Here is a 25,234-nt window from a genome sequence, read left to right as displayed (position 1 = left end):
CTTCTGGGGCAATGATTAACGACTGACAGATGAAATGAAATGTTATTGGAGAGTGTTGCTGGAATAAAAGATGACAGGGAAAACCAGTCTGAAAAATGAAAATCCACAGCCAGTTTCCAGTCATACGACCGGGCCAGGAATGGAATGAATGAAGCCCCCATCTAGCGGCGAGGATAGGAAATACGCCGGCTGCCGAAGCTTGTCCCACTCCTCTGGGCCAATGATAAATGGCTGACGAATGAAATGTTAATGGAGAGTGTTGCTGGAATGACAGATGGCCGAGAAAACCGGAGTACCTGGAGAAAAACCTGTTCCGCCTCCGCTTTGTCCAGCACAAATCTCACATGGAGTGACTGCGATTTGAACCATGGAACCCAGCGGTGAGACGCCGACGCGCTGCCACTTGAATCACGGAGGCTAGGTAAATCAGAATATCCGACCATAAAATCATGGTAAAAGTTATGGATATTGCTAGCATAACAAGAGAGCACAATGGTAGGAGGGCATGAAAGGTAAGTTAGATGAAGCTGCTTGTATAAATCTGTTTCGGCTGTGTGATCATGTAAGGTGAACTGAAACGGAACTGTACTGGAATAATGGACTCGGCCATGTAACATAACGGAAGCAGAGGGAGAAGAAGATGATATTGGTTAGACGCAGATTTAATGATGTAATGATAAGAGGTGAGGAACTATAGCCTTATCATTAAAATAATTGTTTTGACAGATAGTGCTGGAGTGAGGAGCATTGCACAGTGTTGCCCCATTCCTACAGTCCTTTCTCCTTCCCCTTGGTTCCGGCTCACTTGTTCGTTCGTTCAGATCGCTGTGTTGTTGTATAACTCAGAAGTGAGAAGTTTGGCAATTCCAAGCAACACGAGCCGGCCAGCAGGCTTATCTCCATGGCAACCGCAGTGGGTCCGCCGCGTTTCCATGGCAACCATACCCCCTACTCCCTTCTCCCCACCCAGCCAGGCAGTAAACGAACCTCCCTCTAAGAACTATCAGAACGCATCTCTCAATATTACGACTATAAACGTGGCAACAGAGGTAGCTCCATTCGAATACCACCATCGGCGATCCTGAAGATCGTTTTCCGTGGTTTCCCATATTCACACCAGGCAAATATTGGAGCTGTATTTTAATTAAGGCCACGGCCACTACCTTCCCAATCCTAGCCTTTCCCATCCTCCCGTCGATAAAGCCGTCGATGAATTACAGCGACATTAAACCAGTAGCCAGTAAAAGTGGTAGTTGAAAATAAAAGAGTGTGGTAGCACTTAATTCCCAGACGCCTGTAGACTGAACAGTGAAAGGCATAACAACCTATAATGAAGAGAGGCTGGTTGGACCCTCAAATAGTATAACCAACGTTTATGCGAATATAAGGAAACCACAAAACCAATGGTGGCACCAAAGTGACGCAAGATGAGGAGTGAGGTAGTTCATCATTGCTTTCCTCGAATGAAGAGATATACTATTATTATTAGCATAATAATAATAATAATAATAATAATAATAATAATAATAATAATAATAATAATAATAATAATAATGCAAAGTAAAGCAAAAACTCAAAGTCATCTCCGTACAGGCCATGAAGGCCCTTGGATGGGTGGAAGGTAAAGGATTCCACTATCCGTAACCTCGGCACGTGATGGAGTATAGTGATTAGCTCTACGCCCGGCCGCCTTTGCTCCCAGGAATTCACCTGGTACTCATTATTGGTGTAGGCTGAGTGAACCTCAGGGCCATGTGCACCTCCGGAAGTGGAAATCGCATTTCTTAAATTTTACGACTTTCTGACGGGGATACGAACCCACGTCCTTCCGGGCGAACCGAGCACGTCTTTACCGCCTCGGCCAGGCAGCCCCTATAATAATAATAATAATAATAATAATAATAATAATAATAATAATAATAATAATAATAATACAGGTACACCTCTACGCCGCGCATTCAAAATTAGCGCCTAAAAGAACTCCTCTATCAATCAAAAGTGAAACCAATAATACAACAATTTAGAACTTTAATCAGAAGAGGACACCACCTAAATATTGAGTAATTTTGTTATTGTACAGCTTCCTAACCTGAGTGAATTTCTACTTGTTTTGTTTGACATTCATCAAGAAGTTTAGACATTTTTCCACAGATGACACTACAAAAAACTATGATCATGCACCCTGGTGCGAAGTGAAAGAACTTATAATTCAAAGAAGTTTTGTATTTCTGGGTTTTTGTAACAGAATGATGTTCATTTATTTTTGGGTTGGCAATTATTCCTTTTCCTTTCGCCAGTTTTGAATCTAGCCAATCCCTAATTTTTGTAATTAATTTCCCACCAATCCCGTATTTCTTCTTCACTTTGTGTTTAACCAATAAAATTAAGAGGGCGTGTCCTGATTCATCTTGAATGATTTCGAACCTTCCCTGGCCAATTGATCGTCATCTTACTGAGTGTGTGTGTCAAAGCAGGAGGCAGGCGGCCTCTTTCATCGGTCAACTGAACATCTGCCAGGTAACGGCCACATAACTTTGTTCTTTCTTGCTACATCCGCAGTCCGAGGGAAAGGTCCGAATCGTTAACGATGTAACCTTCTCTTTTAAATGTTACGGGGTTACCCGTGGAACGCAGAGGTGAAAGAAGGTGCCGGGATGAATGGGTCTAACTACAATATCAAGAAAGAATTTAAAAACTTAACTGAAGGTTATATTTTTGAAAAACAACAAAATTAATAACTTTTCACTTGGTGAGATAACAATGACAGTTCAGGTACAAGACTCAGGAGAAATTCAAGATTTCGGAACTTTAACACACTTGGGCTACAATCCCCTATTTTTACAAATTTTGAGCTCTTAACTCAAATTTACAAAAGCAAAATGTACACAAGGGCAGAAATTCCTCCATACATGGAGCGCTTGCTCCTTTAAACTACAATATCAGGCCTCCCAGAGGCACTTTTCCAACACGTGAAAAAGAGCCAAGGTGCTCTCAGTAAATGAAATGAAATGTCGTATGGCTTTTAGTGCCGGGATATCCCAGGACGGGTTCGGCTCGCCAGGTGCAAGTCTTTCTATTTGACTCCCGTAGGCGACCTGCGCGTCGTGATGAGGATGAAATTATGATGAAGACAACACATACACTCATCCCCCGTGCCGTAGGAATTAACCAATTAAGGTTAAAATCCCCAACCCGGCCGGGAATCGAACCCGGGACCCTCTGAACCGAAGGCCAGTACGCTGACCGTTCAGCCAACGAGTCGGACGGTGCTTTCAGTATACCCAGCCTACTTAAGGCGACATAACATGAAAATCTAATAATCACTGGCCTTACAAGGCACTATTTAAAAAATTTGAAACAGGGGTATCTAGTACCCAACCTATTGGGCCGTTGCGGAAAAGAACAGGTTAAGTAAATGGCCCGGAACACAAATTGAATGGAGGCGTGTACTTGCACTCCTAGATCTGAATTCTTAAATCCTAAGAGGCACTAGGCGGATGAAACAGGGGCTATTCCCAAACTATGGAGGTGACTCGTATAAGAATTAAGACATTACGGAAGGGAAAAAAACAGTTACAAAACGTAGTCACCTTAAACCAAAATGAAGGGGAACTCGAGAGGGTACATCACTCTCTATCCGCGGTTTACAGTTAAAGATTTTATGCAGTTATTACATAAGCCGGCAGAAATTACATTTTCAGAAAAGTAGGTTACATAGTTAAAGTTTCGGACCTCTCCCTCGGGTTAAACTGCAGAGCTAGCAAGAAATAAAGTTAATTTGCCATTACCTTGCTGAAGAACTGCTGCCTGATGAAAGAGGCGCCTCCCGCCTCCTGCTTGACACACACTAAGTTAGATGACGATCAAATGGCCAAGAGACGTGAAAATCCGCAGTTTATAAACCCTCGGGGAAAGTTCGAGACCTTTGATGAATAAACCAGCCACACCCTCTCACTTTATTGGTGAATTTAAAAGTTAAACTCAAAATCGAGGAAGAAGCCTGTGATAGGCGGAAAATTAATTACAGAAATTCATGATTGGCTAAATTCAAAACTGGCGGAAAGAAAGGATAAATATTGCCAACCCAAAAATGAATGAACATAATTTAGTAAAAAAAACTTATGAATACAAAACTTCTTCAAATCAAAGGTTCTTTCACTTCGCACCAGGGTGCATGATCATAGTTTTTCAGCAGTGACATCAATGGAAGAATGTCCAAACTTCTTGATGAAGGGTAAACAAAGCAAGTAGAAATTCACACAGTACTGGAAACTTCATAATAACAAAATTACGTCAAATTACAGTAGTGACATCTTCTGAGTAAATTTATAAGTAGGTCTAGTTTCAAGTTCACGATTTCTCCAGTAGAGGAGTTCTTTTAGGCGCAATATTTAAATGTGTGGCGTAGAGATGTACCTCCCGGTACACTAAAAATGTAACTTTCTGCCGGCTAATATAAGAATTTCATAAATCTTTAACTGTAAATCGGGGATAGAGAGTGATGTACCCTCTCGAGCTCCCCTTCATCTTGGTTTGAGGTGACTACGTTTCATAACTGTTTTTCATTCTGTAATGTGGTAAACGGGTCATCTCAGTAGTTTGGGAATAGCCCCTGTTTCATCGGCCTAGAGCCCCTTAGTTTGTTTTAGTGTTCATATCTAGGAGTGCAAGTAGACGCCTCCATTCATTTTTGTGTTCGGGCCACTAATTTAACCTGTTATTCTTATTCCTCGAAGGCCCAGTAGGTTGGGTATTTAATACCCCTGTAAAAGTAAGTTCAATTTTGTAAATGGTGGGTTGAGAGACCAGAGAGTGATGTAATGTTGCCTGGAGTAGGCAGTAAGAAACTGAGAGCCTGTTTGTTCTTTTTCAAATTTTGTGATTGCAACGAGTGCCTCTGGAAGGCTAGATGTTGTATTTTGGGAGCAAGTGCTCCATGAATTAGGGTTTTCTGCCCTTGAATAAATTTGTGCTCTTTGTAAATTTGAGCTGAGAGCTCAAGAATCGTAAAGCGAGGGGCTTGAAGCCCAGGACTTGTGGAATTCACCATATTGTATTTTCCTTGACTTGTTTCTAAATTGCTAATTGTACCTGTTACGTTGTTATTTGTTGTTTTTTGAAATTCTAAAGAAATATAACCTTTGTTAAAAATTTAAATTAACTTTGATATTGTAGATAGACCCATTCCACCCGGCACCTTCCTTCACCTCTTTCTGCTCCACGGGTATCCCCGTAACAACAACAATAATAATAATAATAATAATAATAATAATAATAATAATAATAATAATAGCAAAGTCACCTCCGTACAGGCCATGAAGGCCCTTGGAGGAGTGGAAGGTAAAGGCTTCCATCATTGTTAACCTCTGCACGTGATGGGGTAGAGTGGTTAGCTCTACGCCCGGCCGCCTTTGCCCCCAGGAATTAACCTGGTACTCATTTTTGGTGTAGGCTGAGTGAACCTCAGGACCACATGCACCTCCGGAAGTGGAAATCTCGTTTCTTAAATTTTACGACTTCCTGGTAGATATTCGAACCCACGTCCTTTCGGGCGAACCGAGCACGCCTTTACCGCCTCGGTCAGGCTGCCAATAATAATAATAATAATAATAATAATAATAATAATAATAATAATAATAATAACAATACCTAATATTAATAATAATGTTTGCTTACATGCTCTTTGGGTCCATTGGATTCATTCCATAAACTGAGTACATCAGTAGACGTCGTCTTCGAAACAGCTTCAGACTATTCTTGACGTAGTGTTCAGGATCCATCGGGAACTGGAAAACAAGGTTTCCGTTTCTCAGTGCTAACAACCATTAACAAGTGATAATTTATTTAATTTAGTAATTGACAGGATACATTTTAAGTCGCGCACATGTTGAAGAAAAAAGAAACTGATAAAACACACAAGAAATAAAATACAATACAGAACTGGCATACAAACAATAAAAATAGAATAGGCACTATATAACTTACAACACAACACAGAAAAAAGGAAGAAATTCAACAAAATAAATTAAGAAATCTAAAAATCTATACAAATTCAGAAATTAGGTGGGGATTAGCTCATCGCTGGTTTCACATCCAAAAGGCTTAGGTACGCATCCTGTTCGATCTTGGGTTGAGATTTTGATCTAATAGAATCATGGGGCATCAAGAAATGTATCCGGCCATGAACACGTGGCAAATGAGCCTTAGTTGCTCCAGCAACCCCACAAATAACTGGAATGAGCTCAAGAAAGTTATGTAAATTCAGAGATAAAAACGTCCTCGAACATACTTTCACTGCCATAGTTGTTCTCCTTACCAGTGTTTCCCCAGGATGGGCCAGATTTATCCAGAATGTTACAGTATTCATTTCCCTATCCACGCCCCCTTCTAAGATTCCTTGTTTCTATCCAGAATAGTTTCCCTGTCGCTTGCCCAAACCTGTCCAGGTTATTGCTGAAATCTTCCCATGATTTCTTTTTGGACTCTAGTGTACCGTACCCAAGGGTAAATACCCTCTAGGACGATGCCTCCATTCCGGTATGAACATCCGACTAACTCAGGGTTCGGCAGAGTGTGGGTTGGTTGTCGGTTGGGTCAGGATAAAAAAAGTCGAAGTTCTACTCTAAAATATCAATCAATGACAGGAAATGGAGGTATAACACGAATGAGAAACAATCATAGGGGGTAAGATGGATTTATTGATAAATATCCCCGATCATATTACGGGAAAACAATTAAATCAAGAAAAAATAATATGTCAAAATGAACTCAAAAATGTAGAAAATAAATGGAAATCAAAACGTTACTTGAATGATAAGACAAAATTTGAAATCAAAAATCAAGTTCAACAAAGAACATTATATACATCAAGACTGAGTTTCTTCTAATAGTCCATTGTTTATATTGTATGGCAACAAGTGTACGCAAACACTGGCATGTGGTATTTCCGTATGGAGTTACACACTATCGCATCCCAACGATACGGTTTCCAAATTTAAGTTAAAACGAGAGTCGATGAAATACAACCGTTAAATAAAAGTTACATTATAAAGAAAAGTTACGACGAAAAGGAAAATAATTAAGACGCAATGGACGCTATGTAAGTTATGCAAAATACTAGGGGCATATCCTATACTATATTTACAACAATTTAAATAATCAAACTAAACACATCTATATACATCGGATATCGAGTAAACTTTTTAATGCTACACAGATTCTAATGTGAAACCCGGTTCACTGCAAAAGATCTAGACAGAACTAGATAAACCATCAATACTTCAGCACTCGGGCTGTTCCCTTTTAAAACAACGAGACAAGGTACACAACCACAAATAATAATTTAAAACATCATCCTGTAAAGGAAAAACATATAAATAACCCTTGATATCATGAAGAAAGCAATGGGCAACATTGCCTCCTTCTGTTGCATTTGAGCGCTCAACAGCGCGGTCATCCGTCATGTACTTCCGGGTAGATTACGAGCTGAAAAGAAATGTTGAACTCAAGGTTACGTGCCAGATGCGACCGTGCCGGATGCGACCCGGCCATTATCGTGCCAATAGCGACCGAGCGGATATGCACCGTGCCGCATGCGACCCATCAATCACTAAGAATTGATCTGCATTAAGGGCTGTCACCAAGTGGCAGATTGCTTCTCAGTAGCTAACTTGGTCTTTTCTAAAATAAAGGTCTGAAACCGTTGTTAGCAGGTTCGAGTGCCATTGGTCGAAAGAAAAATATAATAATGTTGCTGGCTTTACGTCCCAGTAATTACTTTTATGGTTTAAGGAGACGCCGAGGTGCCGGAGTTTAGTCCCGCAGGAATTATTTTACGTGCCAGTAAATCCACCGACACAAAGCTGACGTATTTGAGCGCCTTCAAATACCACCAGACTGAGCCAGGATCGAACCCGCCAAGTTGGAGTCGGAAGACCAGCATCTCAACCGTCTGAGCCGTCGAGCGACTTAGCCCGGATGAAAAAGATTTCACCATGAGAATGTAGGCCGGCAGGGTAGGAAAGTTGGTGTATACAATTTGTAATCACTAGATTGCGTACCAAAAGCCTGGGTTCAAATCTAAACTTCTTCGCAGTGTTCAAATGAAGTGAGGCAATATGATGCTGTTGATGGTGATTCGGCCGTCGGATAGGGACGTAAAGCATTGAGCAGACCCCTTGGTATTATTCGAGAGGAGTAGGGTACGTGCCGACACCGGGTTTCATCTTTCCCTACCTCATTATCATAATCTCACATCCAGACGCGCAGGCCTCCCATGTGCGTCAGGTAGAAAGACCTGTACCAGGCAAGCCGAACACGTCCTCGGACACTCTCGGCACTAATAGGACACGATAAGTAAGTAGGCCTAAGTCGTAAATAATTTCAGAGAATTAGGATCTTCTTTTTTTGCTAGTGGTATAACGTCGCACCGACACAGACAGGTTTTAAGGCGACGATGTCCGACTCGTTGGCTGAATGGTCAGCGTACTGGCCTTCGGTTCAGAGGGTCCCGGGTTCGATTCCCGGCCGGGTCGGGGATTTTAACCTTCATTGGTTAATTCCAATGGCCCGGGGGCTGGGTATTTTTGCAGTCCCCAACATCCCTGCAACTCACACACCACACATTACACTATCCTCCACCACAATAACACGCAGTTCCCTACATATGGCAGATGCCGCCCACCATCATCGGAGGGTCTGCCTTACAAGGGCTGCACTCGGCTAGAAATAGCCACACGAAATTATATATATTATAGGCGACGATGGGATAGGAAAGGGCTAAGAGTGGGAAGGAAGCGGCCTTGTCCTTGATTAAAGTACACATCGACTTTCACATTTGCCTGATGTGAAAATGGGAAACCACGAAAACCATCTTCAGGGCTGCCGACAGTGGGATTCGAACCCACTTTCTCCCGGATGCCAGCTCACACCTGCGCGCTCCTAACCGCACGGCCAGCTCGCCCAGTAGGAAATTTATTGAACATCTCCCTTGGTAAATTATTCCAATCCCTAACTCCTCGTCCTATAAACGAATATTTTCCGCAATATGTCGTCTTGAGTTCTAACTTTACCTTTATATTGTGATCTCTCCTACTTTTTAAAAACCACTCAAAATTATTCGTCTACTAATGTCATTCTACGCCAGCTCGGAACATCCCGCTTAGTCGAGCAGCTCGTCTTCTTACTTCTAAGTCTTCCTAGCCCAAGATTTGCAATATTTTCGCAACGCTACTCGTGTGTTTTGTTACCAAACATTATCGATTGTTTTCTGAAAGGGATTCAAACTTAATTTCATTCTGATACAAATTTAGATATGACTAGCTAATGTACCCGTGCTTGGCTACGGAATTCTACATTGTATTCAGAATTCTAGGTTAAATACTCTACACGTTGTGAATAAGATTATATTAAACTACATAGCTCTTAAAGTTACTCAGAAAAGCGACGGGCAAGTCACCATACGTATTTTCGCATGTGAAGACTTGGTTAGGAAATTATAATGGCAGGTCCTCTTGCCTACTGTCAGTCACAATCAACTTGGTAAGTTTTCATTATGATGGTAGGCCCACTTGCCTACTGCCAGTCAGTGGATTTGGGCAGTTTGATGATAATGGCAGGCACTCACTCTCTACCTGTCTTTTTACAATATCAGAAAGACTGTCTTTGTGGTTTTGCCAACTGAAATCATCATAGGTCATTACAATGAAGTCAACAGAAATGTCGCAGTTACAAGCAATGCTATCATAATTATGAAATACTCGATAAAATAGAAAACCGCTCATTTTCTCATTTTTAACAGAACTATGCTGCCGATCTAACAGTCCAAGGTTCCCGAAGTGGAATGACCAGGCCGCAGACAGCCGTGAACAATCCTCTGCCATTATTCCTTTAAGTGTGCACACTGCCCATTCCAATCAGTGCCACAGAGAAGGAATCAAATGCGTGGAGTACCATGATAAACCAGTATGTTACGTACCAGTAATACCAGAAAATCGATGAACCAGAGGAAAGTTATGCTAAAGAAGAAAGTTAACTAACTCCACATTCCGCTGTGGAGGGGGGCGGTAGAATTACACCCACGGTATTCCCTGCGTGTCATAAGGGGCTCTCAACTTGGGAGCGTGGGTTAGTGACCACGGCGCACTGAGTTGAGTCCTAGCACTGCTTCCACTTACTTGTGCCAGGCTCCTCATTTTCATCTATCCTATCCGACTTTCCTTGGTCAAATCTTGTTCTATTCCAACCCCGACGGGATTAGAACTTTCTAGGCCTAGAGAGTCGTTCGTTTTCACGCCCTTCGTGGCTCTCGTCTTTCTTTCGCTGATATCTTCCTTTTTCGCAGTGTCGGATTCCTTCCATTTTTCTCCCTGATTAGTGTAAAATAAAGGATGGTCACCTAGTTGCACTTCCTCTTAAAACAATAATCACCACCACCACCACCACCACCACCACCACCACCACCACCACCACCACCACCACCACCACCACCACCACATTAACACGTAGCATTTCTCCTCTAATGGTTGGCGTCAAGAAAAGCATCCAGCCGTAAAAGAATGCCAAATCTGCTACACACCCTGACCCGCAGTAAGAACCGGATAGAGTGGGGAGTAATAGAAACGAGCCCAGTGGTATCACTGCTCGCTTCTCACCAAAGCAGTCCGGGTTTGATTCCCGGCCAATATTTGTGGGATTTACGAAATGAAATACCACGCCCATTTTCCTGGAGATGAAAAATGGGAAACCACGAGAAATAATTATCGAGGATGGCCGACGGGGTATTCGAACCCAGCAGCCTACCGAAGTAGCTGTAACTAGTCGTCCGGCAACGCACTCACCTAACCTGCTTGGTACCTTCTCCCAGACATGGAGGCGCAGCTCCATATATGGAGATATTTTAGGAAAATACTATTTATTTGCTAATGGCTTTACGTCTCACCGACACAGATAGGTCTTATGGCGACGATGGGATAGGAAAGGCCTATGAGTTGGAGGGAAGCGGCCGTGGCCTTAATTAAGGTACAGCCCCAGCATTTGCCTGGTGTGAAAATGGGAAACCACGGAAAACCATCTTCAGGGCTGCCGACAGTGGGATTCGAATCCACTATCTCCCGGATGCAAGCTCACAGCCGCGCGCCTCTAACCGCATGGCCAACTCGCCCGGTGGGAAAAGACGTAAACGCATCACCATATTTCGTGTTGCAAAACGAGTTTCCCCCAGAAGTGTTATGTAAAGTAGGGACAGTAGCTGCTTATAAGACTTTTTGCACTTCGTTTAGCTTACCTTATCTTGGGTGATGACACAACTTATCAAATGACAATTTGCTTGTCAACGCCGGTCGCATCCTGTCAACGCCGGTCGCATCCGGCACGGTTACAGCTTATGCGGTCGCTAGTGGCACGGGTCTCATGCGGCATGGTCGGATCTGGCACGCCACCGAACTCAACACTATGCTAAAGTTTGGATTCTGTCTCCCGAGGCTGTCACAAGGAAGTATCATCTCATTCACGCCTACAGATAAACACAGGCCAGAAATCAGCTTGCCATGAGATAACGCCTTTCGCCGGCTACACGGAAACTCACGTATATTCATTCCTTCTTAGCATGCTTTTACCATTGAATATCATCAGACTCAATAGTCTGGAATTAATACTGTCCATTCTGATCACAATATACACTCAGAAGACACTTAGCAAGCACACACATCTGCACAATATTCTTTCTCTTGTCAGGCATACAATCAGCCTGCATCAATACATTATAATTGAGCATGCAATCTTTATCTCATTATTCTCATAAATCCCATTGGCCTTCCATATTATGAGACTCAGTTCGTGTCCTTTACAGACCATCAGGTAAAACAGAATCCACCTTAATTCAAAGATCTTATTTTAACAACGACGTTCTGCAACTCCTTCAGTCAGCTTCCGTAAAATCATGCGTCATGCAGAATATCTAGACCTGTCTCTCTGAATACCCGAAATGAAATGAACTAATACGTATTGAACGTTGTATAAAGATGAACCTGTCAATCTAGCCCTTCTGGCATATATATAAGGAAAACTCGGAATATCCTATACTAAGTAACATGCGTAAATAAACAATAACTAATCCTATCAATCCCTCATTTTCCCAATCATCTAATCATAAAGCAAAATGAAAATAAAATAAACATGCATTATTCTCGTATCCGAATCTATCATAGTAACAAATTAAAACAAACACATCCCGTCAGGCTTACTTTACATGAAAATTAAAAATTCTATCTACACTGCCACACTTCTCTGCTTAATGCTACGAGCCGAAATAGCCTTTCTCTTTACAAGATCAGCTAAACACACTGATACATATATAATACACACTTCACTTAAAGGGTGAGAATACAGTTTAAAAAGCAGCACACGGTTCGCTACGGAAGTTCCTAGCGAAACGCGCCCGTCGCGAAGTAGTGAAACAATAGCACGTCTCCACTACACTTGCCACACATCGGTCACTAAGCACTGTCTTTATATATTGAAAGTAAACTCTGCCAAAATATACTATTTCATTTACTCAAGAACAGTAACATCTTCCAACTGCACAATTTAAAATATCATTTAAAACCAGTTACTATTACTGGAATAACTACGTTAATCACGATCACCAATTCAGAGTCTGTGCTTCCGCACTATCCAAGCATTTAACACAGAGTGACGCTCTCCAGAGCTTGGGTTACTGAGGAGGCTTCGGTGACGCCATTTCAATAATGGGGTTCCCGGGTGTCTGAACCAACCACCAATCAGAAAATTCGTCGTATATGATGACACAATATTTATTGTGATATATTTACAAAACACAGCTCCAACACTAGCAAATCGCTTCCACCAATTTTTATATTACATTTCCAAATATATCTGACTTCTGAAACTGTGGAAAACCGATTACCGACAGAAACTGACTTTAGCAACTGAGCACGTTGGTCATTCTGGAATTAAGATTTGGCGCGGTGTGGCCTCCATATTTTCCAAATCCTGAATTTCCTATTGGCTGAAATATATTGCTTGGTCAGCATCTACTACACGTGTCGATCCTTGCCAGCGCTTGGTTACGCCACCCTTTCTCACGGTCATACGGAAATATGAAGCAATATCCAGCGACTCACTGTCTTGCTCAACATCCGGTATCAACTATCTTGGGATACGATGCTTTAACATATTAGACTGTAACTTTTATGAATAAATTTTACATATTGGGTCAAATAGTACTCTAATTATTATTATGGGCCGGCAGGATACGGCTCACTAGAATGATTTGTTTCGCTTCATTTACGTATAATTTCCTATCTATATCAGTTCTTATTTGGAACCAGTTTGGATACGCTTTATTTTTACTTCCCTGAATTGATTATTCCAACAAGATGTCCAATTTTTCCATCTTTACGCACGGTTGTCCCTGGTATGATTTTGCCGTTTCTACTATCCATTCTCTTTCTATACCTAGTCTATTTTCACCAATCATATCTATATACTTATATTATTATTAACAAATACATCGCAATTAGGGAATCTTCCGGTGGTAATAATCACTTACGGCAGTGTAATAATAAAGTTTAAACATAATTGCCCAACAAGAAGAAGAATACAACAAGCAGTTCTATGGAAAGACAATATTACAAGATGTTCGACACAATACCAAAACGAGATAAAGTGATCTTTTCCAATGAGTGTGCGATTTACAGGAGTTATCGAGCACGATATGTGGTCTTTCGGTCCAAGGAAAATCCGTACTTTTATGAAGAGCTTGAAAATAACCCTTCGTGTGTCATGATATGGGCAGCCATGGACAGCAGACGCTTGTTTGTACCATTCTTTTTCGATGGTGCTGTGAATCACCATCGGTACCTCAACATGTTGCAGTAGCACGGAATTAAAGAGATATGTTGGTTTCAGCATGATGGGGCACCTGCCCATCATGCCATTGCAGTACACGAATAACGCAATGAGGCCCTGCCTGGGCGTTGGATTGGTCGTAGTTTCCTGCGCTGCCGGAACCATTTGTCTGGCCACCGCGAAGCCCAGACCTCACCACATGTGATAATTCGATATGTGGGTACATAAAGGATATCGTCTCACAAAACCGTTACAATACTACTGACGGCCTGAAGAAGCTGTGAGACAAGATTTCACTCAAGTTACCAGCAATGTTCCGAAAAAAGTCGCACAGAACTTGGTGGTGTATTATCCTTTTTTCATGAGAATGGCGGTACACAGACTGGTTGTTTGGAATTACTTTGTATTTTTTTAAACTGTAATACTATGTCTACTAGCACTTTTTGTAAAATTAAGGGTCGTTATCGTCACCCACGGAGCCTCCGTGGCTCAGACGGCAGCGCGTCGGCCTCTCACCGCTGGATACCGTGGTTCAAATCCCGGTCCCTCCATGTGAGATTTGTGCTGGACAAAGCGGAGGCGGGACAGGTTTTTCTCCGGGTACTCCGGTTTTCCCTGTCATCTTTCATTCCAGCAACACTCTCCATTCTCATTTCATAGCATCTATCACTCATTAATATAAATCACTTTGGGAGTGGCGACCCCATCGTAATAACAGGCTATATATGATTCATTCATTACATCCCTGACCCGGTCAAAGACTGGAAAACAGGTTGTAGGTTTTCATTTTCATCGTCACCCACAGTACGTGTACCGATGTTCTTATGAACATAAGGGAAAATAAGAAGAGAAAGAAAGAAAAATCAATAGTTCTAGCCCTTCAGGCAGCAACACAATGTTGAAAACATCCTAGGCGGTGAGCTACGAATTTTAGGTAAGTAAAATATAATAAAAGTGTGAGAATATATTATTTATTTATTCCTAAAAATTATAATCCTTTTCTTAATCATCGTTATCTGGCCCATTAATCAGCACTTTGCCTTTTTTTTTTCTACCTCTGCGAGCGCTAATGTGAGCCAGTGCACTGTTTCACTTGAGCACCGCTACGAGCGCTAATGCCAGTTAATGCAGAGTTTCGCCTAAGCATTTATTACTACATTCGCTGTGCACATTTTTCAAAAATAAAAAAAGTGCGTGAGGGTATTGAACACATTACAAAAAGAATTATGTAAGTAAGTTAATTTGGCTAGGATTTGAATATAAAAGAAAACAAATAAAGAAACAAGCGATTTTAGGCTGTTTTTTTTCGGAACTGCATTTAGGCCGGAAGTTAATTTCGAAATTTGCTTTTTAGTTTGATACAGCTATTTATGACCCACAATTTGAAACCTTTCCGGGCCCTTTAGCCCTTCAACTTTGGGCACAAATGAGGAAATTGGATTTTACGCGTTCCGTAGTACGGGGATCCTACTTTGACTGCTAAGAAATCTTTACAGCATGTGTGAGTCTGGAGTCTCGCGGCGAGGGTGGGAATGGGGGGAGGAAAGGACGTGCTGCAACTAAGTCGAAGACACGAGAGTGAAAGGAAGTAAGAATAATACAGTAACGGGTGTTCACAGGTTGTGAAAGTATGACAGACCAGTCTTTCAAATACAGCCGCTCGCAAAATTATTCGTCCGCGCTCTTCATGTGAGGACAATAGCCAGTAGCACCAATATAACACAGAAGTTAATTGGAAACAAGTAATCGTATGTTTTATTTGCCATCTGAACATCTGAGGACATAATTTATAGCACCCTAAGCACTGGCATTTGGAACAAATAAAAAACAATCACACTGCTTGCAGAAAAGTCACGTTGAAAAAGTATTCGTCCACAATAAGAAGTCAAGGAATGTTCAGTCGTTTTCTAAAAATCACTAGTGTGTCGATCGTCCTTTGGAACCAATCACGGCTTGAAGGCGTTTCGGCATGGATGTCACCAGTTTTTCTGTCATTTCCGGGCCTATTTCGTGCCATTCTTCCATGAAGTATTGCTTCAGAGCTTTTTTATTTGGAATACGCTGCTTGCTCAGTGTACATTTTAATTCCGCCCATAAATGATGTATGGGGTTTAAGTCTGGGGAGTGGGGGGTGTCTGCAGCACATGAGGTGAATTGTAGAGTAGCCATTCCCTAACAACACGAGCAGTGGGTATCTTGCTGGAAGAAGTACCCACAACTAGAACCTAATTTTGCAACGCTGGGTGTTAAGTGTTGCTTTAATATACTCAAATATACCATCTTATCTATCCGTTCAGGTATTATATGGCAGTTGGCTACCCCAGCCGCCGACATACACCCGCATACCATTATGGAACGTCCTCTATATTTTGTGGTTGGTTGCAGATTTTGACTTTGGAGCTCGGCGTTCTTCTTTCTCCATACACGTCGCTATCCAGGGCAATTGAATAAACAGAATTTGCTCTCGTCCGTAAACAAAAAGCTTTTCCATAATGCTGGTGGCTTCATAACGTACTGTTTGGCGAACGCCAGCCTCTTCTTACGGTTCGCCTCACTTACCCAGGTCTTCTTCCGGCTTGTACGCCCCTGCAAGCCAGCCCTGTGTAACACACGTCGTACGGTGTCGGTGCTGATGTTCTTCCCAGTGGAGGTTTGTACTTCTGTTCGAAGCACAGGTCCAGAAACATGGGGAATTTTCTGGACGGTACATATTATGCTTCGCTCTTCGCGTGTTGTCGGCTTCCTCGACCGCCCAGTTCTTGCTCTATTGATTAAGTTACACTGGTCTTTTATCGTTGAATGATACTTGGGACTGTAGTTCGCGCTATTGTTTTTTTTTTTTTCAGCAATTACTCTTCACGAATTACCAAGTATGTGGAGTTGGATAATTTGGTCAACAACAGTTCGTTTCCTTATCTTTCCCAGCGTACTCGGAGCATGCACTAGATGTTGTCTCACCGACACTGTCCGTATCACTGATGGACTGAGCTTGGTGATGTGTCCCCCTTCCTCAATGCTGTGTTCGTTACACAAGATAATGCACAATGCGGACGAATACTTTTGCGTTGCCATTTCCTAGCCCAACCACACTCATCCTTTATTATTAAAGAGTACTGACGTGCAAGAGATATATTCTGCCGGTATTATAGTATATATATTGCTTATTCACTGCATATTTGTTTCTGAACGTATCCGAAGCCTTGTAATGCAGTTTTGGAGTTCAGCATATGAAAAGGACCCATGGACGAATACTTATGCGAGCGACTGTATAGGCATACGCAAGGTGATTCTATGTCACCATAAGCTAACTGCCACGAGCCCCCAATCTCTTTTCAGCAATTAATCATAACGTTAGCGTTGATTTTATCGGAAAATGAGTATCACCATTAAATTTACGATATACTCTAGAAAACCCAAGTTTCATTGAAATCTGTCTGATGTAACGCTGGCAGTGCCCTCGCCACAGAAAGTAAGCATATATGCACCATACATCTTCATTATAGAATGTTATGCCTTTCAGCGTTCAGTCTGCCTCATCACTTTACTACACTCCGCCAAAATCCTCTATCTGTAACTAACTCGCCCCTTTAGGTCTATACCTCTTATCTTTAAATCGTTAGAAACTGAGTCTAACCATTCTCGTATTGGTCTCCTTCTACTTACCTTCCATGACCGTGTCCATTATTTAGATAGGGGACCTGTCCTCCTCCATTCGCCTCACATGAGACCACCACTGAAGTCCGTCCATACGTACAGCTTCATCGATCGAGATCATTCCTATTTTAGACTCCTCATTCCGAGTACCCTCCTGCCGTTCCTCCCACCTGTTTGTACCAGCAATCATTCTCGCTACTTTCATGTCGGTTACTTCTTTTTCTTCCTTTCTTAATCTGCTTACCCTCCAGGGTTGGTTTTCCCTCGGACTCAGCGAGGGCTCCCACCTCTACCACCTCAAGGGCAGTGTCCTGGAGCTTCGAACTCTGGGTCGGGGGATACAACTGGGGAGGATGACCAGTACTTCGCCCAGGCGGCTTCACCTGCTATGCTGAACAGGGCCTTGCCGGGGGATGGGAAGATTGGAAGGGATAGACAAGGAAGAGGGAAGGAGGGCTAAGGTGGGAATCTCTGTTACTTCTAACTTATGAATAATATATCTGAGTCCACCCAGCTTTTACTCCCATTCTAAAAGTTGGTCTGAAAGCAGACCGATGTAAAGATAGTTTAGTCCGGGAGCTGACTTCTTTCTTACAAACTACTGTCGATCGTAACTGCGAGCTCACTGCATTAGCTTTGCTGCACCTTGTTTCAACCTCACTTAGTATACTACCATCCTGGGAGAACACACATCTTAAATAGTTGAAATAATCTACCTGTTCCAGTTTTGTATTCCTAACCTGACATTTAATTCTCTTAGGTTACTTACCTACTGAAATCACTTAGTCTTGGCAAGGCTAATTTTCATACCATACTTATTGCAGCTATTTTCAAGTTCCACTATATTAGACTGCTCGTAGCACAGTCTGCCATTAAGTCCAAGTTGTCAGCATATGCCAGACTGCTCACCACATTTCTACCAAACTGAATCGCTGCCTGCCACTATATGCCTTTCAGTAGAAGATCCATGTAAACGATGAACACAGGTGAAAGATTACAGCCTTGTCTAACCTCTGTAAATACCTTGAACGAAGAACTTACTTTACCGTCAATTCTCATTGCGGCCCAGTTGTCGATATAAATGTCTTTGATTGCTTTTAATAATCTACCCACCGAGCTCGATAGCTGCAGTCGCGTAAGTGCGGCCGGTATCCAGTATTCGGGGGATAGTAGGTTCGAACCCCACTGTCGGCAGCCCTGAAAATGGTTTTCCATGGTTTCCCATTTTCACACTAGACACATGCTGGGGCTGTACCCTAATTAATACCACGGCCGTTTCCTTCCCACTCCTAGCCCTTCCCTATCCCATCGTCGCCATAAGACCTATCTGTGTCGGTGCGACGTAAAACAGCTAGCCAAAAAAAAAATAACCTACCCTCAATCCCACAGCCCCCCAGTACGGCGAACATTTTTTCCCTGTGTACTCTATCATATGTCACACTCTGATATACTCTGTCAGAGTGTAGAATTCGGTATTATGTAGAGATAGCGTGTCATACCCAAATTCCAGGAACTTACCTCATCCATCATGTGATCCAGGTGTGAAATGTTTGAGAACACTTGTTCCGCACTCCCTACAGCCAGCTGAATGTCGTGTAGCTTGGAGACCAGCAGAGATCTGGACTCTGAATCCAGCCATTCCGAGTGCTGCAGCTGGTGTTCCAGAATGTCCTTGAGCTGCTGGAAGATATGTTCGGCACCTCTACTGAGGGCGGACAGCTCTCCCTCCTTGAAGGTGCTGATGTAGGCGGCGGCCGCCACGTCCTCCATCATGGTGGAGGTGACATGCAGGCAGTATTCCTCCCAGTCGTCGCGGTGCATCATAAGCTCCTTGAACAGCTTGTGGATGAAGGCGGCCAGATAGGCCAAATACTTGTACCTGGGGAAATAATAATAATAATAATAATAATAATAATAATAATAATAATAATAATAATAATAATAATAATAATACACTTAAGAAAATGGAAATTGCAACACCTTGAAGGCTTTGGTCTTTTGTGTTGATTTCCAAGATATGGAACGATGCCTTGTAGGTATCTAAACGATCAAATTTCCAGACCCATTGGATTGTTGCTACAGGTCCCCCCACGTGATTCGTCACGGAGGAATCAACTCCAGTATACGGACTCTGTTGTAGCGTAGTTGATTTGCAGTCTGTGCAGTGAAGTGTTCCCCGTCAAACATGCCTCGACGACACAGAAGAGCACGCTATCAACAACTGTCGCCGTTTGAGAGGGCTCGGATAATTGGGCTGTGTGAGGCTGGATTATCGCTAAGGACTGTCGCTGCACGTGTTGGCCGACAGGCATCTACGGTACAACATGTATGGCAGCAGTGGTCAAATGAAGGTACCCACACTCGTAGACCTGACACAGGCCCAGCGCGACAGACAACTGCGAGAGAGGATCGTCGCATCATTCCAATTGCCCGGATGGAACCCCATGCAACAGCAGCGCAAATTCGAGCAGCTGTGGCACCCCACGTTACACAACAAACAGTTGGTAATCGCCTGGGTGCAGCTGGCTTACGAGTCCGTGTCCCTGCAGAAGGTGTTCCATTGACCCCACAACAGCGGCGTGTAAGGCTGGCCTGGTGTCGAGAAAAATCGATGTGTATCGACGAATAGCATAGGGTCGTCTTTAGTAATGAATCGCGCTTCTGTCTTGCCCGCAGTGACCGCCGGAATCGTGTGCGCCGACGTACCGGGGAGAGGGGCCGCCCAGATCTTATTGTCGAGAGGCACACAGGTCTAACACCAAGCATTATGTGCGGAGCTATTGGCTTTAATGTGAAATCGCAATTAGTGCTTGTTGAGGGCACTATGACTGCTCGACAGTGCGTTGATAGGGTACTCAATACAGTGGTTGTCCCTATGATGGCGAACATTGCTAATGGGATGTTTCAGCAGGAAAATGCCCGGGTTCACACCGCACGTATCTCCAGAGAAGCTCTCCACGACATCACAACCTTAGAATGGCCCGCCTGATCCCCAGACCTCAGTCCTATTGAGCATGTGTGTGACATGATGGGTCGACAACTGGCCAACTGTCCTCAGCCACCCACAACTCCGGAACAACTGACACGTGCAGTGCAGCAAGCATGGGTCATAATTCCTCAGGAAGCGATCCAGGGCCTTATTGACTCCATACCTCGACGAATTCATCAATGTATTGCAGCTCGTGGTGGGCACATCCTGTATTGATTGTTGTCCAAACTTGCGGTCAGAGGGACCCGAAAGTGTAATTATCGAATCACAACCGAACACTCGTCCTGCATGTTCAATTGCAGCAATGTAACACCACTCCTTCTGGGTGTTGCAATTTCCATTTTCTTCATTGTAATAATAATAATAATAATAATAATAACAATAATAATAATAATAATAATAATAATAATAATAATAATAATAATAATAATAATTGCATCCGGGAGATAGTAGGTTCGAATCCCACTATCGGCAGCCCTGAAAATGGTTTCCCGTGGTTTCCCATTTTCACACCAGGCAAATGCTGGGGCTGTACCTTAATTAAGGCCACGGCCGCTTCCTTCCAACTCCTAGGCCTTTCCTATCCCATCGTCGCCATAACACCTATCTGTGTCGGCGCGACGTAAAGCCCCTAGCAATAATAATAATAATAATAATAATAATAATAATAATAATAATAATAATAATAATAATAATAATAATAATAGTACCAGGTGGTACACCTCTACGCCGCACATTCGAATTTTCCGCCTTAAAGTACTCCTCTACAGGAGAAACACTGAACTTAAAACTGGACATACTTAAACTTTTGCTCTGAAGATGTCACTGTGTGAATTTCGACTTGTTTTTGTTTTCTATTTATCAAGAAGTTTGGACATTCTCTCATAGATGTCTCTACTAAAAAACTGTGATTATGCACCCTGGTGCGAAGTGGAGGAACTTTTTTGAAGAAATTTTGTATTCATAAGTTTGATCTTGACTAAATTTCGTTCTTTCATTTGTGGGTTGGCAATATTAATCTTTTCTTTCCGCCAGTTTTGAAGTTAGCCAATCAATTATTTCTGTAATTAATTTTCAGCCAATCCTGTATGTCTTCTTCGATTTTGTGTGTAACTGTGTACTGTAACCAATAAAAGCCTGTGGGTGTGTCTTAATTATTCACGAAAGGTCTCGAAACTTCCCCGAGGGTATAAAAACTGCTGATTTTCCTGTCTCTCGGCCGGTTGTGTCCCAGTTGCGGTCACAGCAAAATTTATCCCATTTGCGGTCACTTCCAGTTCGGAAGAAAAAAGGAATGCGAAGAAAGACCAGTTCGTGTCCCATTTGCGATCTCTTTAAAGTTATCAGCAGCCTGTTGGGGTTTTCCAACGTCCATGCAGCAGGGAGACTGCTAATTAGGCTAGACTCAGGGATTCTCCCAACCCCTCCCCGTAGTTCTATTCGCACGAATATAATATGATTGATTTTACGTCTTCTAACTACTTATTAATATTGAAAACATTTCCTAGTGGACAAAGTACTACGAGAAACGTAAAATGCAGCAATTCACTCAATTGTACTGAAAGTTAAAGAGCTAAAAGGCCCAAAAGGGTTTCAAATCGTGAGTACTGGATAGCTCTATCAAATAAAAATAAAATAAAAATCTGAAAATCATTTCCACCTGGCAAGTTCGCCGTGCGGTTAGGGGCACGCAGCTGTGAGCTTGTATCCGGGAGATGGAGGGTTCGAACCTCACTGTTGGCAGCCCTGAAGATGGTTTTCCGTGGTTTCCCATTTTCACACCAGGCAAATGCTGAGGCTGTACCTTAATTAAGGCCACGGCCGCTTCCTTCCCATTCCTAGGCCTTTCCTCTCCCATCGTAGCATTAAGTCCTATCTGTGTCGGTGCGACGTAAAGCAGCTTGTAAAAAAAAACGAAAGAAAGAAAGAAAGAAAGAAAGAAAGAAAGAAAGAAAGAAAGAAAGAAAAAGTGTCCCTTATTGTATAATGGGGAGAAGGAAGTGTAATTTTACTGCTAAGTTGGAGATGAGCTACAATTCCTTCAAAAAGGTGTGTCGTCCTGATTGCGAACAGAATTGGGGTCAGTATACGCAGTCCTAAATTACTAATTCATCTCCTTCGTGTACAATCTATCATGCGTTATTTAATGTATAATGGGAAAGTGCCAAATGCATTGGGCTGGTGGGGGGCGGCATTCATCATAAAAATATTGCAAAGCAAATCTATCACCGTTCAGACCAAGAAGGACTTGGAGTAGTGGAAGATAAAGGCTTCTACTATTCGTAAAATCGGGAGTAAATTGTTAACTCTATACCCGGCAGCCGTTGTCCCCCAAGAATCTACTTCGTAGCCTACTCACTTTTAGTGTGAGCTGAGTAAATCTCAGCAAAGTGTGCCTCTCTAGAAGTGAACATCTCGCCTCTACATTTTTCGAATTCCCGTCGGGGAATCGAACCATGTCCTTTTGCGTGAAAAGAGCACGCCTTTACCGCCTCAGTTAAGCAGCCCCTGTTGATGCAAAATATTCACAACTGTATGCTTTGGAACAATAATACACTCTTGAACAGGTCTTGTGAATATTATGTAAATATATGTCTATGGAAATACGGTAACTGTATATAAGCACACTATGTAGAATATAATTGCATATTTTAATACTGTAATTTTAAGTGGGGATGGAGGCACATTCGTGTATGTGGAGCTATGACCTTTCGCCATTCACCGTCCCTCAATTGTACCTACAATTTGAGGAAAATAAATAAATAAATAAATAAATAAATAAATAAATAAATAAATAAATAAATAAATAAATAAATAAATAAATAAATAAATAAATAAATAAATAAATAAATAAATAAATAAATAATAACAATAATAATAATAATAACAGTAGTAGTACGGTCTCAACTATCATGCGCAGACATTCTGATCTGATGCTAATTAGGTTGCTTGAGTGTAATCCTGACGTTACATGTTACTCTGCCAGAAGGTAAAGAAACCTCTCAAGGGCGATCTATGGCTGATTTTTTAAATTATGTCGGATAAACACTACATGGTTCGCCTCTGTGGTGTAGTAGTTAGTGTGATAAGTTGCCACTCCTGGAGGCCCAAGTTCGAATCCCCGGTCTGCCACGAAATTTGAAAATTGGTACGAGGGCTGGAACGGGGTCCACACAGCCTCCGGAGGTCAACTGAGTAGAGGGGGGTTCTATTCCCTCCTCAACCATCCTCAGAGTGGTTTTCCGTGGTTTCCCACATCTTCTCCAGGCAAATGCCGCGATGGTACCTAACTTAAGGCCACGGCCGCCTCCTTCCCTCTTCCTTGCCCATCCCTTGCAATCTTCCCCCCCCCCCCCACAAGCCTCTGTTCAGCATAGGAGGTGAGGCCACCTAGGCGAGGTACTGGTCATCCTCCGCAGTTGTATCCCCCGAACCAAAGTCTCACTCTCCAGGACACTGCCCTTGAGACGGTAGAGGTGGGATCCCTCGCTGAGTCCGAGGGAAAAAAACAAGCCTGGACTGTAAACGGATTAAGAAAGAAAGAAAGAAAGAAAGAAAGAAAGAAAGAAAGACTTATTTTACTTTTAGGATCTGCTTTACGTCGTACCGACACCGATAGGTCTTATGGCGACGATGGGATAGGAAAGGGCTAGGAGTGGGAAAGAAGCGGACGTGGCCTTAATTAAGGTACAGCCCCAGCTTTTGCCTGGTATGAAATTGGGAAATCACGGTAAACCATCTTCAGGGCTGCTGACACTGGGGTTCGAACCCACTATCTCCCGGATGTAAGCTCACACCTGCGCGCCTCTAACCACACGGCCAACTCGCTCGGTAACCCTAAATGTATCACCAAAGAATTTTTACATGGGATCCGAAGACAGACGCTGCCAATGGTCTACGAAAGGAAATAAACCTATCTTCATAGCTGTGCGCGTGTTGAGGTGTCGAAGCGCCCGAGTAGCGTTTCGTCCGAATTCCATGAACAGGCAGCTTAAGGGTTCGGCTGTCGGCAGCCCTGAAGATGATTTTCCGTGGTTTCCCATTTTCACAATAGGCAAATGCTGGGGCTGTACCTTAATTAGGGCCACGACCGCTTCCTTCCAACTCCTAGACCTTTCCTATCCCATCGTCACCATAAGACCTAGTAGCAAAAAAAGATAATAATAATAATAATAATAATAATAATAATAATAATAATAATAATAATAATAATAATAATAATAAAATAATAATAATAATAATAATAATAATAATAATAATAATAATCTATTAATAATACAACTCTGACTAATCCACCATAAACAAATGCCCCTCTAGTTATGTTATACAATAAAAAGGATACTCTAAATCATAAGATTACCCAAAAATAAATTATTAAACATTTTCAATGAAAAATATTTTTATAAATATTGTTGGGTTATCTAAAACATCCCAATGTACCAGTTAATGTTACTACTACTAGAACAAAAATTTCATATGAGACTGTTTTGAAAATTGTATCTGTTTTATGTATCCCACGTCAACACTAATCTCTTGTTCGCAATCTGGACAGGGTATATTTAGTTGTTCGGAATCTGGACGGTTTTTGCCTTGTCCGCAATCAAGACACAACCCAAAAAGGGTCGCAATGTCGAGGAAGTAGAGTGTTACAGCAAAACATTTATTTTGAATTTGAAGAAGTTTAACGATTTAATACGCCCTGCTTTTGTCCTGCATTTCAAA

General features: G+C 42.3%; 1 protein-coding gene across 1 annotated transcript in view; it reads right to left on the bottom strand.

Annotated features, from left to right (window-relative positions):
* LOC136872319 (endothelin-converting enzyme 2) overlaps positions 1-25,234 on the bottom strand; it is a 274,577-nt gene that overhangs the window by 75,439 nt on the left and 173,904 nt on the right. Inside the window, exons 9-10 of the mRNA XM_067146134.2 lie at positions 19,042-19,402; positions 5,677-5,786 (exon numbers count right to left, since the gene is read on the bottom strand). Of these exons, the coding sequence (XP_067002235.2) occupies positions 5,677-5,786; positions 19,042-19,402 (471 nt within the window). The remainder of the gene's footprint in view (positions 1-5,676; positions 5,787-19,041; positions 19,403-25,234) is intronic.

This window comes from Anabrus simplex, chromosome 4 (assembly GCF_040414725.1).
Source record: "Anabrus simplex isolate iqAnaSimp1 chromosome 4, ASM4041472v1, whole genome shotgun sequence".
Lineage (NCBI taxonomy): Eukaryota > Metazoa > Arthropoda > Insecta > Orthoptera > Tettigoniidae > Anabrus > Anabrus simplex.
This window is presented reverse-complemented; position numbering and strand designations above follow the sequence as displayed.